General features: G+C 45.2%; 2 protein-coding genes across 4 annotated transcripts in view; both read right to left on the bottom strand.

Moving 5' to 3' along the window:
• ANKRD33B (ankyrin repeat domain 33B) overlaps positions 1-24,801 on the bottom strand; it is a 126,275-nt gene that overhangs the window by 44,875 nt on the left and 56,599 nt on the right. For all 3 annotated transcript variants that reach the window (XM_060295655.1, XM_030856573.2, XM_030856575.2), the window contains exon 3: positions 11,190-11,330. In XM_060295655.1, the coding sequence (XP_060151638.1) occupies positions 11,190-11,330 (141 nt within the window). The remainder of the gene's footprint in view (positions 1-11,189; positions 11,331-24,801) is intronic.
• LOC115853210 (son of sevenless homolog 2-like) lies at positions 6,055-10,279 on the bottom strand. Its single transcript, XM_060295391.1, is given in 4 exon segments — positions 6,055-9,536; positions 9,776-9,977; positions 9,979-10,150; positions 10,153-10,279. Coding segments are annotated over 4 exon segments (3,981 nt in total). The 3' UTR covers positions 6,055-6,056.

The raw sequence follows: 24,801 nt of genomic DNA, 5'->3' as shown, positions 1-24,801 counted from the left end.
GCCTCTGCTCTCTGTTCATTAAACGAGCCTCCTACACCTTCCTTTCCGTCTGCTTTGTTGCCCGGAATCCCAGGGAGATTCAAGGCTTCTGTTTGCTTGTTTTTGCTCCCCAAGTGCCGCAGCAATGACACCAACACCTCAGGTATGAAAGCCAGCTCTCTTAAGCCAGTCTGGAACCTGCCAACCTCCACCAGGTTCTGCTTCTCTTCAGAGATAATCACGGCTTCCCTCATACGGCTTCTAAGAGCATTTATTAAATACACCTGTCACTTGGGGGTATTAATATTCCACTGAATTAACAAGGCTCTGCAGCCCTATCCCCAACCCCTGGGATCTCATCAGCAGAGCTGACGTTACTCCTCGGGATGCCAAAAACCAAAGAGCCAATATATCAGCTGTTCAGAACTTGGTTATATATATATATATATTTTTAAATTTATTTATTTAATTTATTTATTCTTGGCTGCGCTGGGTCTTCGTTGCTGCGCGCGGGCTTTCTTTAGTTGCGGCGAGCGGGGGCTACTCTTCGTTGCGGTGTGCGGGCTGCTCCTTGCGATGGCTTCTCTTGTAGGGGAGCACGGGCTCTAGGCGCACGGGCTTCAGTAGTTGTGGTGCATGGGCTCAGTAGTTGTGGCTTGCGGGCTCTAGAGCACAGGCTCAGTAGTTGTGGCCCACGGGCTTAGTTGCTCCGCGGCATGTGGGATCCTCCAGGACCAGGGCTCGAACCCGTGTCCCCTGCATTGGCAGGTGGATTCTTAACCACTGCATCACCAGGGAAGCCGGAGAACTTGGTTATATTTCTATTAAAAGCCTGAGTTCTGGTAATTCTGACACTATTTCGTTCTGCCCAACAAGGTAAGATAAGAGCTGATATGCACCTACAGGTTATGAACTATTGGAAAATCTAAACAGTCTAGGGGGGCATTCAATTCAATGATTCATTATTTCCAAAAGGAAATAGTTCTTATTGAATATTATGAAACTGCAACTCGGAAATTCAACCCAGGTGCAGAAAGACACTCAGGTTCAGAAGAACACGGCACTTGAAAAAATGAGAATGAGATACACAGTTTTATCCTAACTATTAATATGTAGTAATGCTCGTGCCTTTTGCTTTTAAAATGATCACAGGATGACCTGATTCTGTAAACATCAATCCGAAAGAAATATCCAGATTTTAGGATCTTTACAGGCTTAGTTCTTCTTAATATTGATAAATTCAAACGGAAATAAGAAGACTTTAAAATACTGTTGCAAATTGTTTAACCATTTCAACAAGTATCCTATTGCTATGTACCAAACCCAGGAAAGGCATTCAATCACGTATTGTTTTTTCTTTTAAAACATACACACTCATCTGTAAGAAGAAAATGTGACCCACTTCCCTGGGAAAAAGTATAAGGTAACTTAGTGGCAACAGTAAAAAATGAAAATAGTCTGTAAGTTAAACAAGAAAAGCCTTAGAGGGCAGCTCAAAAGCTCCCTGAGAAAGGCGTCAGATTTTCTTTTCACTTTTCCCTTCATTTCCCATTTACATTCGTTATATCAGTGGTTTTCAACAAGAGGCCACTTTCCCACTAGGGGACGTCTGGCAATGACTGGAGATATTTTTGATCATCACAACTGGGGGGTGCTACAGTCACCTAGTGTGCAGAGGCCAGGCATGCTGCTAAACAACCCACAGGACAGCCCGACCACGAAGAATTATCTGGCCCCAAACATCAGCAGTGCCAGGATGAAGAAACCTGAGTTACCCTCCATAGAAAGTTTAAGTATCTGATCACAAGGATATTTTCAAAGGGAAAAATATACCATAGTTTTTCATTCATTTAACACATAATAGTGAACACATAAAGTCACCAATAACAATGACAACCAACAATGACTGATGGCTTCCTCCATGCCAGGCGAGCCCCTGAGAGCTGTGAAGTGTGAACTCACTCAATACACATCATGACCTCCTGCAGTAACTACTGACATTCACCGAATTTTACAGAAGAAACAGGCCCAGAGCAGGAGGTGGCTGGCCCTGGGTATAGAGAGCCTGAATGGTGGGGCTGGAATTTGAAACCAGGGGTCCTGATTTCCAAGTTGGTTCTATTGGCCATTCTGCTCTGACCAGCCACAGTTCAGGAACAGAGGCACGAGAGGTCTGCACTCGTGTGGATTATTCTAGACTTTGATGGGGTTGTGCTCACGTTGACAGGAACAGGAAAGGTAGGGTATATAAAACCTAATGCCAAATTTGTTATCCAAATAACTAAGGGAAAAGAAAAAAAAACACATGAGCATTGAACACACTGCCCTCAAGCAGGCCCATCTCTCGCGAGATCTGAAAGGTTCTGTGATCTGTAAATGCCTGAAACCTCTACCAGACTCAGGGAAAAAATGACAGCAAATCCCATGCACGGTCCAGACTGATTAGAAGGCAATTAATCTGAAAACAAGAGGGTTTGTAATTCAAATTAATTCATTGGGGAAAATGCCTCGATTGACATCGAAAGGTTTTGGCTGTAAAAGTGAATTGCTAATTTACACTCAATTATAACTAGATCCAGAAGCAGTAAAAGCAGACGAAGCTCCCCCCAAAACACAAAAGCATCCTAATCACCATTAAATTAGGAGGAACCGTCCCTCCCTGATGTCATTGATAAACCCTGTGGAAACGGCTACCTCACTTTAAAAAAATGAAACTGTCACTGAGTCAAAAGAACCACCAATGAGATTAATTTTAATTAGGATCTTTTTTAATTCCAAGAAGGTTTTCATCTTCGAAGCCTCTGTCTTCGCTTACTGAATTTATTTTTCTTACAGCATCCCCTAAAACACTTCAGCTAAAGCAGGAGAAAAAAACAATCCAAAGTAGGTTTGTAACAAATCCTGTAACCCCAATCTAATCACAAGGAAAAAGACAGATGGGCTCAGGTTGGGGGACCAGTGTTCATTGGGCAGTGTCAAGACCAAGTCATGGACAAGGCATGAAGACTGAGCAACTTCTGGGGACCAGAACAGACTGGGGACATGTGACAACTCAGTGTGGGAGCCTGGCTGGGATGCTGGAACAGAAAGGGGCCATCTGTGGAAGAACTGGTGACATCTGGATAAAGTCTGGACTTTAGTGACTTGTATTGTGCAGTTTCTGCCTCTCGGTAAGATGCTAACATGGTCAGGGGAGGGAGGGCGGTGCTGAGTCGGGGCTCTGTGGGTGCTCTCTCTACTATCTCTGTCGCTTTTCCATACACCTAAAATTATCCCCAAATGAAGGTTTATTTACAAAAAGAAGCAAGTTGTCTACACAGAGCTACTAGCCCAGGCTGATGCCTGGAAGAATTTTAACGTGGTCCTCAAGATACTGAGACTGGAGGGGATGCCGCCTCTCTGGGAGCTCGTAGGGCCAAGCAAGACCGGCTGAACCCAGTGCCAAGAACAGAAACAAAATAAACTAAGATAATGAAATCAAATAATGGCGCAACAGCATCTCCCCCTGCTTGAGATGCTCCCTCTGCGCCTGACCCTGGGTGTGTGCTTCACACAAATTTTCTCATTTTATTGCCAGAATAACCCCGTGAGGTGGTGCCCTAACAATGATCATCAATTCCATTTTAGAGTGAGGGGGAAAACAGCTAGAGATTAGTCGCAAGGAATTCAGCTCAGTAATTCCTTAAATATGTATAGCCCCAGAGAGTTTACAAAGTGATGTATTTCATCCTCAGGGAGGTGGGGAAGAAGTCATTACTCCCATTTCACAGATGAGGACAGAGAGGCTCAGAGGAGGGGCTTCCCTCAAGATGATGAGGCCAAAAGGGCAAAGGGGGGCCTGCCGTGCTGGCCCAGCCTGAGAACATTCCACTGTGATGCCAGGCAGAAAGAAACTGCCCCACACAGAAACCAAGACCCCTAAAACCCAGTCCCACTCCCGCAATTTATGATGAACCTCTCTACCCAAAACTTTAATCCCTTTCTTGTCCCACTCCTGTTCTCCTCAGGATTGATGCAAATCAAAGAAAAGGGGGGATTGAAACCGAGCAGGACCCTGTGAGGTCTTCCCGGGTGCAAAAGCCCATCTGTGTCCCCTGTTTCTTGTTTGTAGAAAAAGGCTTTAGTCTCCTAGGCCTTCCTCCGGTTCCAAAGAGCAGACTTAAGCAGTTAATGACCAGGACAACAGAGTCACAGGACTCCGAGTTCCTCCTGAAGGGATATAGGTGACAATCTGGTGCATATCTTTGAGTTGTTCTGCAGAAACTAAGACCCCCTCCCAGTGGAGGATGGTGACTCTATGCTGACCACAAGTACTAGATCCCAGACCGGCTGGAACCCAAAGGTTGATGGTTGAGACTCCTGAAGCATCACCCCGTTACCTCACCACCAGCTGATCAGAAGGTCAACAAGCTGGTCAGGCAATCTATGACCCTCTCTCCTAACACCATCTTTAAAAACCGTTGCCTAAAAGCCATCGGGAGGTTCGGCTCTTCTGAGCCTAAGCTGCCGGTACTCCTTGCTTGGCGCCCTGCAAATAAACCCTTACTTTGCTGTGAACAACCACCGTCAGAGTACGGCTTTCTGCACTGCAGGCACACGAGCCCTTGCTCAGTTACAACATCATAGGACCACGTGACTCCACCCACCAGCAAGCAGACACCTGGGATGGCTCCTGGGTAGACCCTGCCATCCCTTTGCCCACCTTCAATAGGACCATCTTACCGGCATCAAGACCAGAGCACACGTTTGTGAAGAAAAATGCAGGCAGGATGAGGCTAGGGGGTGAGGAAACAGGAGGGCTGGCCTACGGGGTGACCAGTGCTGTGACCTCCCAACCCACCCTGAAAGCAGGAGCTTTTTCTTTTTTCTTTTAAAAATTAAGACTGGGGTGATTTATTACTCTTGTTAGGAGCTCTGACACAAAGCGCAGTAAAAGGCCGCAGACCAGTAAATAAGCAATGCGGCTTTGGGTTACTTTACAACTGCTGCTACGGCACTGAGAGGAGAACACGCTTTTTCATCACTTAGAACGAAGGAGTACAAATGGCAAATAAAAGTTTTAATCACGTCTCTGATTAAAAAGTTTAATCAAGCTTTAAGTGTCTGCTGCTTTAAATATTACCGACCTAAAAAAATACTTTAAAAATTTTTAGTTAACGCGAGATTTATAGAGAAAGTTACTTGGTTTTGAAGGCAACGCAGTTGGCTCCTATGCCGTAAGAAACTTATCCTCCAGCTTTATGAATTAGTAAAGTAGCGGACCGTATTACAGGCCTTGAGTCACATAAATTTATATAGGTTATTAGCATTATCTTTAAATGTACAATATAAACAAAACTGTACATGTATGGCATATTAACTTTGTTTTCCAAAACAACAGGCAACTCGTTAGCTAAAGACACCATAGTCTGCAAAAAGGCACATCTGTATAAGATATATGCCCTTTTCTCCTCTATGATTGGGTTAGGTAGTCTGTTTACATTTCGACAAAACAATAAACACAGTGCATTCTATTATTTTCGTTCTATTTTTCACTTTTGTCTTCAGCAGCAAATTCTGGCTTTTAAGACATGGCATTAAAGAGTTTAAGAGCAGTGGGTGTTATTCACGATCTTCCGAAATGTAAAAACTAGACGTAAAAACTAGAAGATGGTCAAAGAGGCTTAAAAATCAGTATCACCACACACCCCCTATGTGTGTATAAATTCACTGCCTTAAAAAGTCATCTGTCACTCAAATTTGAAAAATTCCACAAATGCACTATCCGCTTTCAGTGCCATCAATGTCACTTTAAACCATATTTTAGCAGAGTCTACAGTGCAAATATAAATTCTTTATACTGGCCTTTGGGCAGCACTGAGGATCCAAGACAAGGCAATGCTACTGATCACCTGAGGATAATGGTAAAGGACTTCTGTATTTTTATTTTTCCAATCTTTAAAAGCTTATTTGATCAGTAGCATTTTTGTAAGAACATTATTTTTTAAAAGTACTAAAATACTAGGCCTTTTTTGAATAAATTTAAAAAAAAACTGTACAAATACCATTCCAGTGTCAACGACTACATACGGCTAGGGTCATTGAGGAGTTTCTGCATTTTCTAGCAAAGGCAGTCTACACAATGGGGGGTGCGAAAGCTCCCGTTTGTAAGTCTTTGGTGGCAGTTTTGGCAGGTGAGGGCTTGAATTCTGCCTTGGTGGAACAGGGGGCGCTTGAGGATGAGCAAGATTATTTTGACTAGAACTGAGCACATAGCATCGATGTGGTACCCTTGGAGAGGGTGTGCTAGGAGGAGTGTTTGGAGAATTGGGACATGTACTAATGTCTCTGAACCAGTCTGGGTCTCTATGAAGATGTCCCAGTGCAGGTGGCTGAAGAGTAAACGGACAGTTTACAAAGCGTTCTGGAGGCCAAAGGGGAACTGGTGGAGGGGTATCGAGAAGAGAATCTCTCGGCGGCGGCGGTGGTGGACTATGCAGAGGCCCGTCAAATGCACCAGAAGGAGCAGGAACTCTGGGTTTTACCTTTGGAGGAGGAGGCTGTCTTGGCAGAATAGCAGGGGGGTCATCATCAGATTTCATAGTCCCCTTGGAATTTGAAGCATCATGATCAAATTTTTTTCGAGGAGGAAGTGGAGGAGGAATCAGTGGCCCTTCACTTAGTTTATGTAAACTACCACACGAACTAAAGAAAGACTTTGAATGAGGCAAGAGGACTGGAGCAAAGATGCTATTGCTTCCACAGGAACTGTTGAGATCCACATCTAAAAACACACGAAGGTCTGAAGAAGCAGATACTGATGGAGCAGATGGTGTATTCGGAGAGGTTGGTGCTGACACTGTTGATTCAAGCTCTGTTTCAGCAATCCGACTAAAGCTTATTTTACGTGGTTCTCTTTCTAATGGTGTTGGATGACCTCGTAAAGTACCTGAGGTAGAGCCATGTCGGCCTGTATTAGGCCTTATTCCAGGCGATTTTAAAGAGAAAGTTGATTTCCTAGGAAATCGAGATGGCTGTTTGCAGTTTCGGGGTTCAATTTCTAGTGACTTGTTGAACAAATAATCTGTAAACTCGTTTTCAGAAGCATTTCCCATGGGGTTAAGGTTTTCAAAGAACCTCCTCATTTCTGGTTCTATCCGTAAACAGTAAGGCTGATTCTGATATTGCTGAATTTCTCCAGTAATTTCAGCTACTTTTTTCCTCTTACTGAAATTGATTAAATCTTTCCCTTTCTTTTTTAAAAAATCATTATTCCCTTCTTCAGTCTTCAGAATATTTGTTAAATATATTCCAAAAAAAGACACACAGGGTGGACTGATTGACTTAAGTTTCACTAGATATTTTTTAAAATGATCTTGACTTAATTCCACAGCTTCATCCAAAATTTTCCTTTTTCTTTCCTCAAAGGTATGATCTAGTCTACAGACTGATACTGAATTTATTGCACTGACGATCTCTAATACACCACTGAAATTATTCAAATCTTGAAAAACTTGCAGAATTTCTATAATTCTACTTAGTACTGCCACCCGTTCCTCAAAATTTTCTGCTTCCACAATGCACTTTTCAAACCAGAGAGTGAGATGTGTGGTGTGGCGAATCATTTTTAATAAATTTGGAGAATTTATTTCTTTATCTTCTTTGGTCCATACACTCCCTACAAGTTCAGAAGGTTGAACTTTCCTGTAGAGATCAGATTCCAGAAGTATCATTTGATGTGCAATTTCTATTGGATGAAGTGTCATGAGATCAAATGTTTCCAACTGTCCTGGTCTGCTGATATGCCATTCAATTGGTGGAGGTGGAATTCCAAAGGTAATATTATGGCTTATTCCATTTGCCTGAGCTTGTTTCTTCCTCTTGATGATCTTAGCAACTGACTCTACCCATTTCTTCATAGCTTTCCCTCTTACACTTGAAATGAAGGATTCTAGTCTTTCAAGCAACTCCAAGTCTCTTTCAAAGTCATAAAAATGGTGTTCAACCCTGTGCCGAAACACATTTAAGATCCTAAGTTGTACTGGCTGGACGTATTCCTTGCGAAACCTTTTAAGGTCTGCACTGATTGGCTGCTCGCCTTTCTCTACTGCCAATTTATCTGCTTCACTAGGTTCTGGCTCTGGAATTTCAAATCGTTCAATCAGTAAGCTTAGCAATTCCTGTGGTTTACAAAATGAACGATACGTAGTAAGAAAAGTGGGAACAAAATTGGGATCTGCATACATGTGATGTGTTAACCTTTCAATTAATTTCACCACAGTTCCTCCTTTAATAATGGGGATTCCACTTCTACTTTGCAAGTTGTCTTCAAAAACAATGTTTTCCTCAGAGTCTTTTACCACAAAACGATACACTTCAGGACTCGGTAATCTAAGTGGTTGCTCATTTTCTTCCTTCAATAATACTGAATCTAGCATTCGATGTAGAGTACTATGATAATGAAGAGAAATAAGTGCTGCCATCCAATTATTTTTCTCTTCAGCAAACTTAGCAGCAAATATTATGCTGTTTTCATCTTTGGATACTAATTCAAAAGCATGTTTGCACTCACAAGTATCTTCTTTATCACATATTTGTATTTTCCTCAAGACAAATTTTTCTTTTAATCTGTATTCTGTACTACTGTATCCTGGAAGGTGTGACTGGCTGTGACTGGGTTTGTGGCTAATCATTAAGCCATCAAAGAGAAAAATATGCCATTCATGTTTAGCACCAATTCTTGTCAATGGGCCTTCCATAATAAATTCATTACAACACTGTCCAATATCTTTGCCTTCCCATCCATCTATGTTTTTCTGAATTTCATTCATTTTTTTAATAGCCAGGTGCTTGCTTCTTAATTGACGATTATAAAAAGGGCAAGCAGGATCCCCAGGTCAGCGTCTAGGTGAATACTGCTTGTAAATTCGGTCTACACTACCTTGGAGATTCATGAGAGCAGTAACAGCTTGGTTCAAACATTCTCTGTCTTCATGCTCTTCACTACATGCTTTCAATTGCTTTAATAATTCAAAATAGTGCCAACAATGATATACTGGCACCAGCATAAGGCGTGGAAGGACATAACGAACTGCCTCTTTAAAACCATTAGGAATGGACTGAAAGTGCAGAGCCACTGCAGGTCTGGCCATCAACTTACTGAAATGTTCATGAAATTTTGGTGAAAGAATATCCTGTGATAATGTTTCATAAGGATCAAATGCTTGTTCCTCTGCCAAATCTTCAAAACAGCTTCCAGCTAAGGGATGAGGGCTGCTTTCATCAGTCATTTCAACTGTGTCTTCAATTAAACCCAGAAGGTTCACAGTCAATTCATGTATAGCTAAAATGTTACTGAAAATCTTTTCAATATCAGAAAGTTTAGACAGCTTTCTGTCAGAAATAAAAGCTTCTCAAAACACTTTTATGATCATATTTAGTTCCCGTAGATACTGTCTTTCTTCTGCAATTTCAGTTCTGACAAGGTCATAGTAGTTTAATTCACCTGAAGAACTAGGTTCATCTTCACAAAGAGAAACCAAGCCTATGTCATCCTGATCAAACATGTCCATCAAAACCTTATCTGCAGGGCTTCCCTGGTGGCACAGTGGTTGAGAGTCCGCCTGCTGATGCAGGGGACACGGGTTCGTGCCCCGGTCCGGGAAGATCCCACATGCCACGGAGCAGCTGGGCCCGTGAGCCATGGCCGCTGGGCCTGCGCGTCCGAAGCCTGTGCTCCGCAACGGGAGAGGCCACAGCAGTGAGAGGTCCGCGTACCGCAAAAAACAAAACAACAAAACAAAACAAAACAAAAAACCTTATCTGCACACATTGACACTTTAATGTCCTGTTGGGATATTTCATAATGTCGGATATTAAATACATAATTATAAGCCAATTTCAAAATATCAGCTAAGATATACTCTAGTACAGCCACAATATACAGGGACACATGGTAGTCCACTTCGTACCCTAAAACTTCCTTCAATGAAGGATGGATTTTGTCCACAGGCAGTAAGAGGATTTCTTCGTTTCCGTTTCTCTATGGCAGACTATGCATCAGCAATAGCCCATTTATCCATTGGATGAGGAAAGGTCTTTTGAACTCGTTCCTCCGCATCTTCAACAGTCCTTGGTTGGGCCATGCATAATTTATTAAGCAGCTGAAAAATCAGCTCTTCAAGATAATAGACTCTTCATTAGCTGAGAGATTGGGATGTACTTGCTCCTGAACCTTCCGCAGGGCCGAGACCAACAGTCCCCGCCATTTCGGACTGTTCTCCTCGCTGACGAACTCGTACGGCTGCGGCGCCTGCGGCATGGCCCCGGCGGCAGCGCCTCCGTAGCCGGGGCGGCCCGCGGGCCGAAACGGGCCGGGCCGGTGGCCTGACAGGCAGGGCGTGGGCCGCCTCGCCTCGCCGGCCGCCGCCGCCTCCTGCCCGGGCCGCGGCTACGGCCGAGTTGGCGCGGAGGCGGCGCCGGCGGGCGGGCGGGCGGGGGCTCCGGGGGCGGCTTCCTCGGCTCCGCGACGTCGCCTAGTGCAGCGTCCGCAGAGGAAGCGCTGCGGCCCGTGAACCCGGGCGGCCTCCTTTCCCCGCGACGCTGGCCTGCTTCTCGGGCGGCTCCTTCTCCTCTGGGTTCGCAACCCGGCAGGGGTACAGCTGGCCTCTCTCCTGCTCGAACTTCCGCTACGGCGGCGGCAGGCAGAGAGCGGCGGCGGCTTGTCTCCTCATCGCCTCATCTCCGCCCTCCCAACCGGCAACGCCGCCCTGCCCGGCCCGGCCCACCCGAGTCACCTCCAGAGGGCCCTGGGGACAGACCGGGCGCGCGCGTCGGGCGAGAGAGCCACACTGGCGCGCACAGTGCTGGCCACCACCACCTTCGCCGCCGCCCTTCAGCAGCCGCGCACAGCGTCCCAGGGCCGCCGCCGCCAAGCCCCGGGCCCCAGCAAGCGCGGCTCGGCCAGCCCCCTCCGCCCCGCGCTCATTACCCCGTGTCGCTGGAGCAGCCCCGCACGGAGCATGCGCGCCGCGAGCGGGCCGGAGCTTTTGTTTTTGTTTACACTCGGATGATGACAGCCATACATCTCAACAAAGAAACGTTTCTTTGCTGCATCCACTAGGCTTGGTTTCTATGGGGGGGGGGTTTCATTCCTTCAACACATATCTTTAAAAGAGCCAACTCAGCATTTCCCGGGACCCTGGGACTGCATGGGACAGGTGGGGACGTACCTGCTAGCATCAGCGCTCGGATGCACTCCGTTCGGCCCTGCATGGCGGCTTTCATCAGGGCCGTGAAGCCAAACACGTTCCTCCTTTCAAGGTCAAGACCGGGGAAATAGTTCAACAAGTAGTTGGTGATGGTGACGTGCCCTGCAAAGAGAAATGCACACATGTATGGACCACACTCCACAAAGAGCGGGCATTCCAGCGGCCTTCCTACACAGACGGAGGGAAACGTGGCATGGTCCACCGCTCTGGGGTGTGTGTGTGTGTGTGTGTGTGTGTGTGTGTGTGTGTGTGTGTGTGTGTGTGTGTGTGTGTGTGTGTGTGTGTGTGTGTGTGTGTGTGTGTGTGTGTGTGTGTGTGTGTGTGTGTGTGTGTGTGTGTGTGTGTGTGTGTTTGCCTCTCAGGCCGCAAAAAATAATTCTCAGGAGTCCAGGAAACGAGAAGACACAGGGCCCTGCCCCGGCCATGCCGTTGCTGCCTCTGGTTCATTATTCCCTCCTGCCAAGCCACTTGCAAGTCCAGCTGTCCCATCAACCTGTTGAGGAGGGAATGTGGGGAGCAGGGACACTGCGGGGGTGGCGTGGGCAAACCCGAGCTGGCCTGACGCAGACGCTGGCTGGTCAGTGGGGAGGCCCTGCATGCTGTCGGTGCCCAGCAGGAGACGCCGATGCAAAACAGAAGATGAACCTCAGAGCCATTTCCCAGAACTCCAGAGCCTCAGGGAGGAGAAAGTCTTTATCTCATCATCATAACAACAGGATATGCCAGTGCACACTGCCACCCTATCACCACTCAGAGGCGCTCTCTCTCTCTCTCTCTCTCTCTCTCCCTCTCTCTCTCTCTCTCTCCCTCTCTCTCTCTCTCTCTCTCTCTCTCTCACACACACACACACACACACACACACAGAGGCAGGGAACCCAGGGAGTATTGCTACCCAGACCCTTATCCATAGACCCAAGCAGGTAAGAATATTCATTTCAAAATATAGATTTCTCCCCTTTATCGTCTCGCACTTCCAAAAAAGGGCCTGATTTTCTGCTCACTCCCAGAGGGTTTTCAAAAAGCCCACGCACGCTTGGATAGCGGTGAATAAGGAGAACATCACGTAACAAGCAGTGTTCCCAGGATGCTCCTGGCTCACCCAGAGAAAGATCCTCAAACGACTCTTGTGCCACATAAAGAGCTCTGGGGTCAAATGCCCATGCTGCCCGAAGCCCACTGGCCACATCTATTAAGTCCTCGAGTGAAATGACACGCCACCCTCCCCCGCCCCGACTCTTCAGTCCCTTAGAGCAGGGTGTCAACCTTGGCACTACTGACACCTGGGGCCAGATTATTCTTCGTTGTAGGGCTGTTCTGTGCAGTGTGGGACGATTAGCACTGGGCTCTACCCACTAGATGCCAGTAGCTACCATACCCCACCTCCCTCACAGGTATGACAACCAAAAATGTGTCCAGACGTTGCCAAATATCCCCTATGGGGGCAAAATCACCCCTGTTGAGAGCCACTTCCTAGAGGCTCAGATTTCAGGACCAAGGTGGGAGATGGCCTCCTCTCCTGCTTACCTTCTCCCTGACCCCTGACCCGCCAGCCTGCCTCTTGGTTGCCATTTCCATCCTGGCCCTAATCGTGACGGCTAACACACCCCGGGAGGGTGGGCAGTCTGCAGAAGCTCTCACCTGAGCCTGGATGGAGGGCTGGGGACCCAGCCTCCATTCTTACACGCCGAGGACTCGCTCGGAAATCCCGCCGTCATCCCCACCCCATACATGTCCCCCGGAAGCCCCGCTGTCAGGGCTGCAGGTGTGACGCCTGGTGGACACTGCACTGCGACTTCTGCTGCTAACTGGGCACCACTAGCTCCTCGAAGGGAGGCCTCTGCACCACGGAGAAGCCAGGACCCCTGAGGCTCCGTCCCCAGCTGCTATCAGGAAGCACAATGGGTGAGACTGGACACATGGCAGAGGAGGTGAGGCCTCCTCCGGAGGGCGGGCAGCCATGGGACACAAGGTGCTCCCGAGATGCAGCCTCCCTTGCCCTGCAGACTGGGAGGCCGAGGGAGCGGAGGCCCCCAGCACAGCAGCGTGGAGACCCCACCCCTCCCCTGCCGTAGCGACGTCTCCTGGGCCTCCATCCGGGTCCTGCCAGTGCTGTGCACGCCCACCAGTAACTCCTCCCACGGCAGGAGCTCCGTACCCCCAATCGCACGCCGACCGAGACAGACAGAGTGCAGCCGGGGACCCAGTTACCCTCCTTGAATGGCACCCAGACACTGCAGGCTGCTGGCCAAGCAACAGTGCATCCTTCTCCTCAACTTCCAACTTAAAAATGAAACAAGCAACAGAAACTAGAGTGTGGGCTCCTCCAGAAGCAGTGCTGTCCCCTCACCATGGACCTCAGCCCACCTCCTGAACTCATCGCAAAAATCATGTAGCTTTCTGACTTTCTGATTTAAGCACTGACTAATATGATCGTGTCCGGGGGTTAACAAGCCAGAAGCAAATGGGTGGGACCTTCCCGCTCTGTGACTCACACGTTCCAACCAGCAGCTGCCACTTTTTGAGTCATTCACACCACTTTGCTTTCTGCTCTCCTTTACAGAGCACACCCCCGCCAGGGGACGATGCTGGCTGTCAGGTGCCCAAAGCAGCTGAACTGCTCTAAACTGTTGGAGCAGGGGCGGGGGAGGGGAGTCCTTTGATCTCAGTTGGGTTTGTCGTCCAGCTAAACACTTTGCAGCACCTGTCAGTTAGATTTAGCCAGGGTCATAGTGAAACGAATTGCAATTGGAGCTGTTTCTTTAAAAACGCGAAAGAGCGTGGCCGCCGTATTTTCAGCACGATGTCCTTTGCACCGACATATCCTAAACACTCTGAACAGGCGGGGAGAGAAAAAACTGACAATCCACGAAACAAACGGCCCATTATACAGACCTGTTCTGCATGTTATGTAGAGATCAGAAAAACCAACGTGCAGTCCACTCGTTCTGACTACTGACTACAGGCTCGAGCTGCCAGTGACCCGTGAAATCACTCTCAGCTCCCCACTGGCTTTCCCAGAATGACAGCACAATACCTGTTATCACGAAACAACCTCGCTCAACTGAAATCAAGGATGGACCCAGTGCTGCTAAGAATGAATAGATATTAACCTGAATAGATATTAACCTTTCTTCTTTATTTATTTATTTTTATTTTATTATTATTATTTTTTTGGCGGTATGCAGGCCTCTCACTGTTGTGGCCTCTCCCGTTGTGGAGCACAGGCTCCGGATGCGCAGGCTCAGCGGCCATGGCTCACGGGCCCAGCCGCTCCACGGCATGTGGGATCCTCCCGGACTGGGGCACGAACCCGTGTCCCCTGCATCGGCAGGCGGACTCTCAACCACTGCGCCACCAGGGAAGCCCAACCTTTCTTCTTTAAATCATGCCAATTAACCAAAAAGGAGCTTTTTTTCTTTTTCTTCAGTAAGATAGATGATAGGAAGAACACAGCCTTCCTTGCATAACAGAATGTGCCCCATATGGAAATCTAGTTTGAGCCTAGTCCAACTTTGACCGTATGGTATAGGATTTGCTTCCTGAAGTCCTCAGAGTGGACTTAACGAGCGGGCTGACCACACAGAGCTAAAGAACGTCCTCCACTGACCCCATGAGCCTTACCCTGCCTAAGAGAAGGGCTTAAGCAGCCCAGGGAATAAGTTAATTCTTGATGATATAGCTTCAGTGGAGTAACTAAATGGCCATGCAGACAGAGAACTGAGTACTTAAGAGAGCTGGCTCTGAGAACACTCAAATTCAAGCTCCCAGCCTGCCACTTAAAATCTGGGTGAGCCTGGGGAGGTAGGTCAACTTCACTGAGTCTCTGTTTCCACATCTGGAAAATGGGAGATAATATCAACCTCACAACTGTGACAATGACAGGAGATAAGGTGTTGTATAAAAAGGGCCTAACAGACAAATTTCTGGGCAGAAAAACTCCAGAAAAACTTATGCACTTGCTCCACTCCCAAGGAGGTGACACATAAGCACCCACTCGTCCTCTTGTGGGCTGTGCACAGAGACTCCCCTCCAAAGAGCAGACTGTGCTGGGGAGGGCGGTGGAGCGGTAATCTCACGAGAGAGAAGTGTGGCCAGCATGACCTCAGCCAGTGACCAGGGTCAACGGTCATGTCCAGAGCCTGTGCCGACAAAGATTCTCCGCCTGATCAAACGTCACTCAGGCTCCTGAATCTTCTCCCCAGGCCCATCTGGGCCCTTCCTTGTAAAATCTCATTTCAGTTGAACGAGAACCACCCTCATCCCCACCGTGCTATCGGGTCATTCCTCATCCTCCACCAGCCCCCAGGTGATATCCCATCACCCTGGCCTGTCTTCAGCAAGAATCTTGTTAGGTCGGTTTGGCCGGAATCTCCCTGATGTTTCCTCGTAGTCATTTCCCACCCCAGACCCCCACCCTGCTCCTTGTCTATAAACACCCACATATCCACGCTGCAGTCGGAGTTGAGCCTACCCTCTCCCCTGGTGCAAAATCCCATTGTGATGGCCCTCATACCTATCGAGATGATTTTTGAATAAAGTCTGCCTGACCGTCTCTAACAGGTGTCATTGAATTTTTCTTTAACAAATCCCTTCATATGATGTCATGCAAACGGCACTTTTCTCTGTAGTCCTCCTCTGAAAAACCCGCAACTCCACTCTAATCATGCAAAAAACACCAGACACACACAAACTGAGGGACACTCTACCTGACGAGTACCTGACAAGCACTCCCCAGACTGTGAAAGTCATAAAGTCTGAGAAACTGTCACAACCAAGAGGAGCATGAGGGGACATGACAACAAAATGTCACATGGGATCCTAGCTGGGATCTTGGAACAGAAAAAGGACATTAGGGAAAAACTGAGGAAGTCTGAATAAAAAAATGGACTTTAGTTAATAAAAAAAAATGCATTGAGGAGATTGGTTCAAGATAGCAGAGTACAAGGACGTGCGCTCACTCCCTCTGCGAGGGCACCGGAATCACAACGGCTCAACAATCATTGACAGGAAGACACTGGAACTCACCAAAAAAGATACCCCACATCCAAAGACAAAGGAGAAGCCACAATGAGACGGTAGGAGGGGCGCAATCACAATAAAATCAAATCCCGTAACCGCTGGGTGGGTGACTCACAGATTGGAGAACAATTATACCACAGAAGTCCTCCCACTGGAGTGAAGGTTCTGAGCCCCACGTCAGGCTTCCCAACCTGGGGGTCTGGAAACGGGAGGAGGAATTTCCAGAGCATCAGACTTTGAAGGCTAGCGGGATTTGATTGCAGGACTTCGACAGGATTGGGGGAAACAGAGACTCCACTCTTGGAGGGCCCACATAAAGTAGTGTGTGCATCGGGACCCAGGGGAAGGAGCAGTGACCCCAGGGGAGACTGAACCAGACCTACCTGCTAGTGTTGGAGGGTCTCCTGCAGAGGCGGGGGGTGGCTGTGGCTCACCATGGGGACAAGGACACTGGCAGCAGAAGTTCTGGGAAGTACTCCTTGGCGTGAGCCCTCCCAGAGTCCACCATTAGCCCCACCAAAGAGCTGGGTAGGCTCCAGTGCTGAGTCACCTCAGGCCAAACAACCAACAGGGAGGGAACTCAGCCCCACAAATCAGCAGTCAAGCAGATTAAAGTTTTACTGAGCTCTGCCCACCAGAGCAACAGCCAGCTCTACCCACCACCAGTCCCTCCCATCAGGAAGCTTGCACAAGCCTCTTAGACAGCCTCATCCACCACAGGGCAAATAGCAGAAGCAAGAAGAACTACAATCCTGCAGCCTGTGGAATGAAAACCACATTCACAGAAAGAGAGACAAAATGAAAAGGCAGAGGGCTATGTACAAGATGAAGGAACAAGATATAACCCCAGAAAAACAACTAAATGAAGTGGAGATAGGCAACCTTCCAGAAAAAGAAGTCAGAATAATGATAGTGAAAATGATCCAGGACCTCAGAAAAAAAATGGAGGCAAAGATTGAGAAGATGCAAGAAATGTTGAACAAAGACCTACAAGAATTAAAGAACAAACACCTAGAAGAATTAAAGGACAAACAAACACAGATGAATAATACAGTAACTGAAATCAAAAATACACTAGAAGGAATCAATAGCAGAATAACTGAGGCAGAAGAACGGATAACTGACCTGGAAGACAGAATGGTGGAATTCACTGTCACAGAACAGAATAAAGAAAAAAGAAAGAAAAGAAATGAAGACAGCCTAAGAGACCTCTAGGATAACATTAAACACAGTGACATTCGCATTATAGGGGTCCCAGAGGAGAAGACAGAGAGAAAGGACCCGAGAAAACATTTAGAGATTATAGTAGAAAATTTCCCTAACATGGGAAAAGAAATAGCCACTCAAGTACAGGAAGCACAGAGTCCCAGGCAGGATAAACCCAAGGAGAAACATGCTGAGACACATAGTAATCAAATTGACAAAAATTAAAGACAAAGAAAAATTATTAAAAGCAACAAGGGAAAAACAACAAATAACATGCAAGGGAACTCCCATAAGGTAAACAGCTGATTGATTTCTCAACAGAAACTCTACAAGCCAGAAGGGACTGGCACAATATATTTAAAGTGATGAAAGGGAAGAAACTACAACCAAGATCACTCTACCCAGCAAGGATCTCATTCAGATTTGACAGAGAAATCAAAAGCTTTACGGACAAGCAAAAGCTAAGAGAATTCAGCACCACCAAACTAGCTCTACAACAAATGGTAAAGGAACTTCTCTAGGCAGGAAACACAAGAAAAGAAAAAGACCTACAAAAACAAACCCAAAACAATTAAGAAAATGGTAATAGGAACATACATATCGATAATTACCTTAAACGTAAACGGATTAAATGCTTCAACCAAAAGACACAGGCTTGCTGAATGGATATAAAAACAAAACCCATATATATGCTGTCTACAAGACACCCACTTCAAACCTAAGGACACATACAGACTGAAAGTGAGGGGATGGAAAAACATATTCCATGCAAATGGAAATCAAAAGAAAGCTGGAGTAGCAATTCGCATATCAGATAAAATAGACATTAAAATAAAGAATGTTACAAGAGACAAGGAAGGACACTATGTAATGATCAAGGGATCAATCCAAGAAGAAGATATAACAATTATAAATACATATGCACCCAACATAGGAGCACCTCAGTACATAAGGCAAATGCTAACAGCTATGAAGGAGGAAATGGACAGTAACACAATAGTGGGGAACTTTAACACCTCACTTGCACCAATGGACAGACCATCCAGACAGAAAATTAATAAGGAAACACAAGTTTTAAATGACACAATAGACCAGATAGATTTAATTGATATTTATAGGACATTCCATCTGAAAACAACAGATTACATTTTCTTCTCAAGTGCACATGGAACGTTCTCCAGAATAGATCACATCTTGGGTCACAAATCAAGCCTCAGTAAATTTAAGAAAATTGAAATCATATCAAGCATCTTTCCCCACCACAATGCTATGAGATTAGAAATCAATTACAGGGGGAAAGAGTAAAAAAAAACACAAACACATGGAGGCTAAACAATACATTACTAAATAACCAAGAGATCACTGAAGAAATCAAAGAGGAAATCAAAAAATACCTAGAGACAAATGACAATGAAAACACGACAATCCAAAACCTCTGGGATGCAGCAAAAGCCGTTCTAAGAAGGAAGTTTATAGCAATACAATCCTATCTCAAGAAACAAGAAAAATTTCAAATAAACAATCTAACCTTACACCTAACGGAACTAGAGAAGGTAGAACAAACAAAACCCAAAGTTAGTAGAAGGAAAGAAACCATAAAGATCAGAGCAGAAATAAATGAAATAGAAACAAAGAAAATAGCAAAGATCATAAAACTAAAACCTGGTTCCTTGAGAAGATAAACAAAATTGATAAACCATTAGCCAGACTCATCAAGAAAAAGAGGGAAAGGACTCAAATCAATAAAATTAGAAATGAAACAGGAGAAGTTACAACAGACACTGCACAAATACAAAGCATCCTAAGAGACTACTACAAGCAACTCTATGCCAATAAAATGGACAAACTGGAAGAAATGGACAAATTCTTAGAAAGCTATAACCTGCCAAGACTGAACCAGGATGAAATAGAAAACATGAACAGACCAATCACAAGTAATGAAATTGAACCTGTGGTTAAAAACCTTCCTGCAAACAGAAGTCCAGGACCAGATGGCTTCACAGGTGAATTCTATGAAACATTTAGAGAAGAGCTAACACCCATCCTTCTCAAACTCTTCCAAAAACTTGCAGAGGAAGGAACACTCCCAAACTCATTCTACAAGGCCACCATCACGCTGATACCTAAACCAGACAAAGATACTACAAAAGAAGAAAATTACAGACCAATATCACTGAGGAATATAGATGCAAAAATCCTCAACAAAATACTAGCAAGCAGAATCCGACAACACACTAAAAGGATCATACACCATGATCAAGTGGGATTTATCCCACGGATGCAAGAATTCTTCAATATATGCAAATCAATGTGATATACCATATTAATAAATTGAAGAAGAAAAACCATATGATCATCTCAGTAGACGGAGAAAAAGCTTTTGACAAAATTCAACACTGATTTATGATAAAAACTCTCCAGAAAGTGGGCATAGAGGGAACCTAACTCAGCATAATAAAGGCTATATATGACAAACCCACAGCAAACATCATTCTCAAGGGTGAAAAACTGAAAGCATTTCCTCTAAGATCAGGAACAAGACAAGGATATCCACTCTCACCACTATTATTCAACATAGTTTTGGAAGTCCTAGCCACGGCAATCAGAGAAGAAAAAGAAATAAAAGGAATACAAATTGGAAAAGAAGAATTAAAGCTGTCACTGTTTGACATGGTACTATACATAGAGAATCCTAAAGATGCTACCAGAAAACTACTAGAGCTAATCAATGAATTTGGTAAAGTTGCAGGATACAAAATAATGCACAGAAATCTCTTGCATTCCTATACACTAACAACAAAAGATCAGAAAGAGAAATTAGGGAAAGAATCCCATTCATTATTGCAACAAAAAGAATAAAATACCTAGGATAAACCTACCTAAGGAGGTAAAAGACCTGTTCTCAGAAAACTTTAAGACACTGATAAAAGGAATCAGAGATGACACAAACAGATGGAGAGATAGACCATGTTCTTGGATTGGAAGAATCAATATTGTGAAAATGACTATACTACCCAAAGCAATCTACAGATTCAATACAATCCCTATCAAATTACCAATGGCATTTTTCACAGGACTAGAACAAAGAATTTTACAATTTGTGTAGAAACACAAAAGACCCCGAATAGTCAAAGCAATCTTGAGAAAGAGAAACGGAGCTTGAGAAATCAGGCTCCCAGACTTCAGACTATACTACAAAGCTACAGTCATCAAAACAGTATGGTACTGGCACAAAAACAGAAATATAGATCAATGGAACAGGATAGAAAGCCCAGAGATAAACCCACGCACCTATGGTCAATTAATCTGACAAAGGAGGCAAGAATATACAATGGAGAAAAGACAGCCTCTTCAATAAGTGGTGCTGGGAAAACTGGACAGCTACATGTAAAAGAATGAAATTATAACACTCCCTAACACTATACAAAAAAAAAAACACCTCAAAATGGATTAGAGACCTAAATTTAAGACCAGACACTATAAAACTCTTAGAGGAAAACATAGGAAGAACACACTTTGACATAAATCACAGCAAGATCTTTTTTGACCCACCTCCTAGAATAATGGAAATAAAAACAAAAATAAACAAATGGGACCTAATGAAACTTAAAAGCTTTTGCACAGCAAAGGAAACTATAAACAAGATGAAAAGACAACCCTCAGAATGGGAGAAAATATTTGCAAACCAAGCAATGGACAAAGGATTAATCTCCAAAAAATATAAACAGCTCATGCAGCTCAATATTAAAAAAACAAACAACCCAATCCAAAAATGGGCAGAAGACCTAAATAGACATTTCTCCAAAGAAGACCTACAGATGGCCACGAGGCACATGAAAAGCTGCTCAACATCACTAATTATTAGAAAAATGCAAATCAAAACTACAATGAGGTATCACCTCACACCAGTTAGAATGGGCATCATCAGAAAATCTACAAACAACAGATGCTGGAGAAGGTGTGGAGAAAAGGGAACCGTCTTGCACTGTTGGCAGGAATGTAAATTGATACAGCCACTATGGAGAACAGTATGGAGGTTCCTCAAAACACTAAAAACAGAACTACCATATGACCCAGCAATCCCACTACTAGGCATATACCCAGAGAAAACCATAATTCCAAATGACACATGCACCCCAATGTTTGTTGCAGCACTATTTACAATAGCCAGGTCATGGAAGCCACCTAAATGCCCATTGACAGATGAATGGGTAAAGGAGATGTGGTACATATATACAATGGAATATTACTCAGCCATAAAAAGGAACGAAATTGGGTCATTTGTAGAGACGTGGATGGACCTAGAGACTGTCATACAGAATGAAGTCAGTCAGAAAGAGAAAAACAAATACCGTATATTAACACATATATGTGGAATCTAGAAAAAAGGTACAGATGAACTGGTTTGCAAGGCAGAAATAGAGACACAGATGTACAGAACAAATGTATGGACACCAAGGGGGGAAGCAGGGGTGGTGGTGGTGGTGTGATGAATTGGGAGATTGGGATTAACATGTATATGCTAATATGTATAAAATAGTTAACTAATTAGAACCTGCTGTATAAAAAAAGCAAAATAAAATTCAAAAAAAATGCATCGATATGGGTTTATTTGTTTTGTGCAAGGTATCATCCTAGTGTAAGAGCCTAACGAAAGGGGAAACCAGGTGTGGGGTATACGGGAATTCTCTGCACAATCTTTACAGTTTTTCTGTAATCAAAAGTTCATCTTCTGAAAGGGAGATCTAGGCTAGGGCCACTCGATAAGACTGCAAGGTAGGGACGATGGTTCTTGACTGGCTGCCGGGTGTGGATCCCGTCCACACCGTCCACAAGCCTCACCAGCGGTGGGGGAGGTGGGGTGCTCACCAAGTGGGTGTGCAATGGACAGAGGAGATGGTGGCCAGCCCCCGGGGAGGGCCGGAGGGTAGAGAGGAGTTGTTGACTCAGAGCGAAGTGAATGGACAGGTCTTGGTGATTATTGGGCTGAGCCAAGTAACAGAAAGAGAAAAGTCAAAGATGACTCCTGGTACCACCCCAGCCCCAGGGTTCTGGCCTCGCTTTGGATGGCCAATGGCATTTTCTCTGAAAGTGTACGGGGGATAGAAGTCCATGGTAGCCAAGCTGGACTATCTTTCAAGCTATCTATGTTACCAAAGAAAAGGAAAGCTCCCTTCAGTTCATTGTCATGCTTCTAAAGAAAAAAGGTTAATATCTATATGTTCTTAGAAGCATCATAGCCACTCTTGATTTCCACTGAGCAACAATCCCCCAAACCCCAAGGGGGGAATTTTAAACTTTCCAACTCTTAAGTCACCTACCTCACAGCAAACCCCTCTCCCAGGAGATGACACACCTCCTACTTCATAGAGGGAACTGAAACCACAAGGGAACCCCCTCAACTTTCCCCCATCACTCCCAAAACTTCCCCACATCCCTCTTAGTGAAAAGGAGGGTGTTTCTTCTCCTATTTAAAGATGCCAATCTCTCCTCCCCTTGCAGTGCTTTAAAGCCATTCCCCATCTACTTCTGGGGAATATATTTGTGCTACAAACTACTTCCTCTTTCTCTTCAACCTCTCCCGCCTTGCAAATTCATTCCCACCAGATTGTATTAACGGCCTAAATTCCTCACCTTGCCTTCTGCCACATGGCTTCTAAGTTCTTCTGTCAAGAAGAACATTGGCTCACAGGACATCTACAGGCATGATGCCAACAGAAGCTTGAAACACACTCACTGATGGGACTCCTTCTACACTTGTGCCTCAGCTATCTCCCTAAGAAGAACGTGCCAGGCTGATACAATGGTCCCAGGTAGAGGACGAGAAATGCACAGAGCAGAGCAGACCCGGCTGAATGGTCCGGCTCACCCACAGACACACGAGCAAAGGGAGTCTAGATCAGCCGATCCCCAGCCCATCCGCAGACGCATCAACTATAAACATATTTTAAACTAGAGTTTGGGGGTGGTCATGCAGCAGTAAGCTGGTATATATGCTCAAGGGTCTCCCATCTTAAAATATATATGACTGTCTTAGTCCATTCAAGCTGCTCTAAGAAACTGCCATTGACTGTGTGGCTTAAACAACAAACATTTATTTCTCACAGTTCTGGAGACTGGGAAGTTCAAGATCAAAATGCCAGCAGATTCAGTGTCTGGTGAGAGCCCACTTCCTGGTTCATAGGGTATCTTCTTGCTGTGTCCTCACATGGAAAAAAGGGTGAGGGAGCTCTCTGGAGTCTCTTGTATTAAAGCACTAACTATTCATGAGGGCTACACCCTCATGACCTAATTACCTCCCCAAAGCCCCACCTCCTATTACTATCACTTGGGGATTAGGATTCAACATATTAATTTGGAGGGAAGACATAAACATCCAGTTCATTGCAGTGACCAACAGTAATCCCCAGGACCTGTCTTTGTATTCCCGCCACCCAACACCAATCATCTGACTCCTTTTCAGGCTAACTTCCAGAGTCTTCTACTCTCACTCTTGCTACTTATACCCCCCACCAATTCTCCTGAAACCGTCTTCCATCATTCCCCAATGACTGTCTTGTAGCACTATCCAATGGTTACTAGTCAGTTCCCATCTTACTAGACATCTCTGTAGCATTTACCACTTGCTTGTTCCATCCTTTTGAAACACTTTCTGCAAATGTCCTGATAGCTCACCCTTCTGCTTTTCTTCCTCTCTCTCCAGCCACTCAATTTTCTTTGTGAATTATTCTGTTCTCTGCTTTCTGAAATGCCACTGTTCCTCAGATGTATGACTAAGCCCTCTTCTCATCCCCTACACTCTCCCTTGGTGATCCTATTCCCTCATGGATCAAGTTATCATCCTAAAACTTCCAGATCACTTGTTGCTAGCTAATCTCTCTTTCTGAGTTTCTTACCTAAATATCTTTACTGGATATGTCATCTTGGGCATCCCACCAACAAAGCAAACTCAACACATCAAACCCAAAACATGTTTCTTCCAAACTGCTCCTCTCACCCACATTCCTTATTCAATGATGAATACCACCAATAACTGACAGAGGTGCCCAAGACAGAAATCTGGGCTTTCTCTTCAGCCCTCCCCTAATCCCTTCCCCATCCAAGCATCATGGAATTCTGCCAATGCCACCTATTAAACATCTTCCAAGCCTGTCCATGTTTCTCCATCCCCACTTCTAACCTACATGAGGGCCACCACATCCTTCCTGGGGTCCACCCCTCTCCTACCTGGACTTCCTGGTCCTATTTCTGCCCCATTCTCCACACTACCAGCAAGAAACTCTTCTGACCAGCACAACTACTTAAAACCCGTCATGGTTTCTACTCTTTAGATGAAGTCTCAACTCTT

This window comes from Globicephala melas, chromosome 3, assembly GCF_963455315.2.
Source record: "Globicephala melas chromosome 3, mGloMel1.2, whole genome shotgun sequence".
NCBI lineage: Eukaryota > Metazoa > Chordata > Mammalia > Artiodactyla > Delphinidae > Globicephala > Globicephala melas.
The sequence above is the reverse complement of the archived record's forward strand: the minus strand, read 5'-3'. Positions and strand labels throughout refer to the sequence as shown.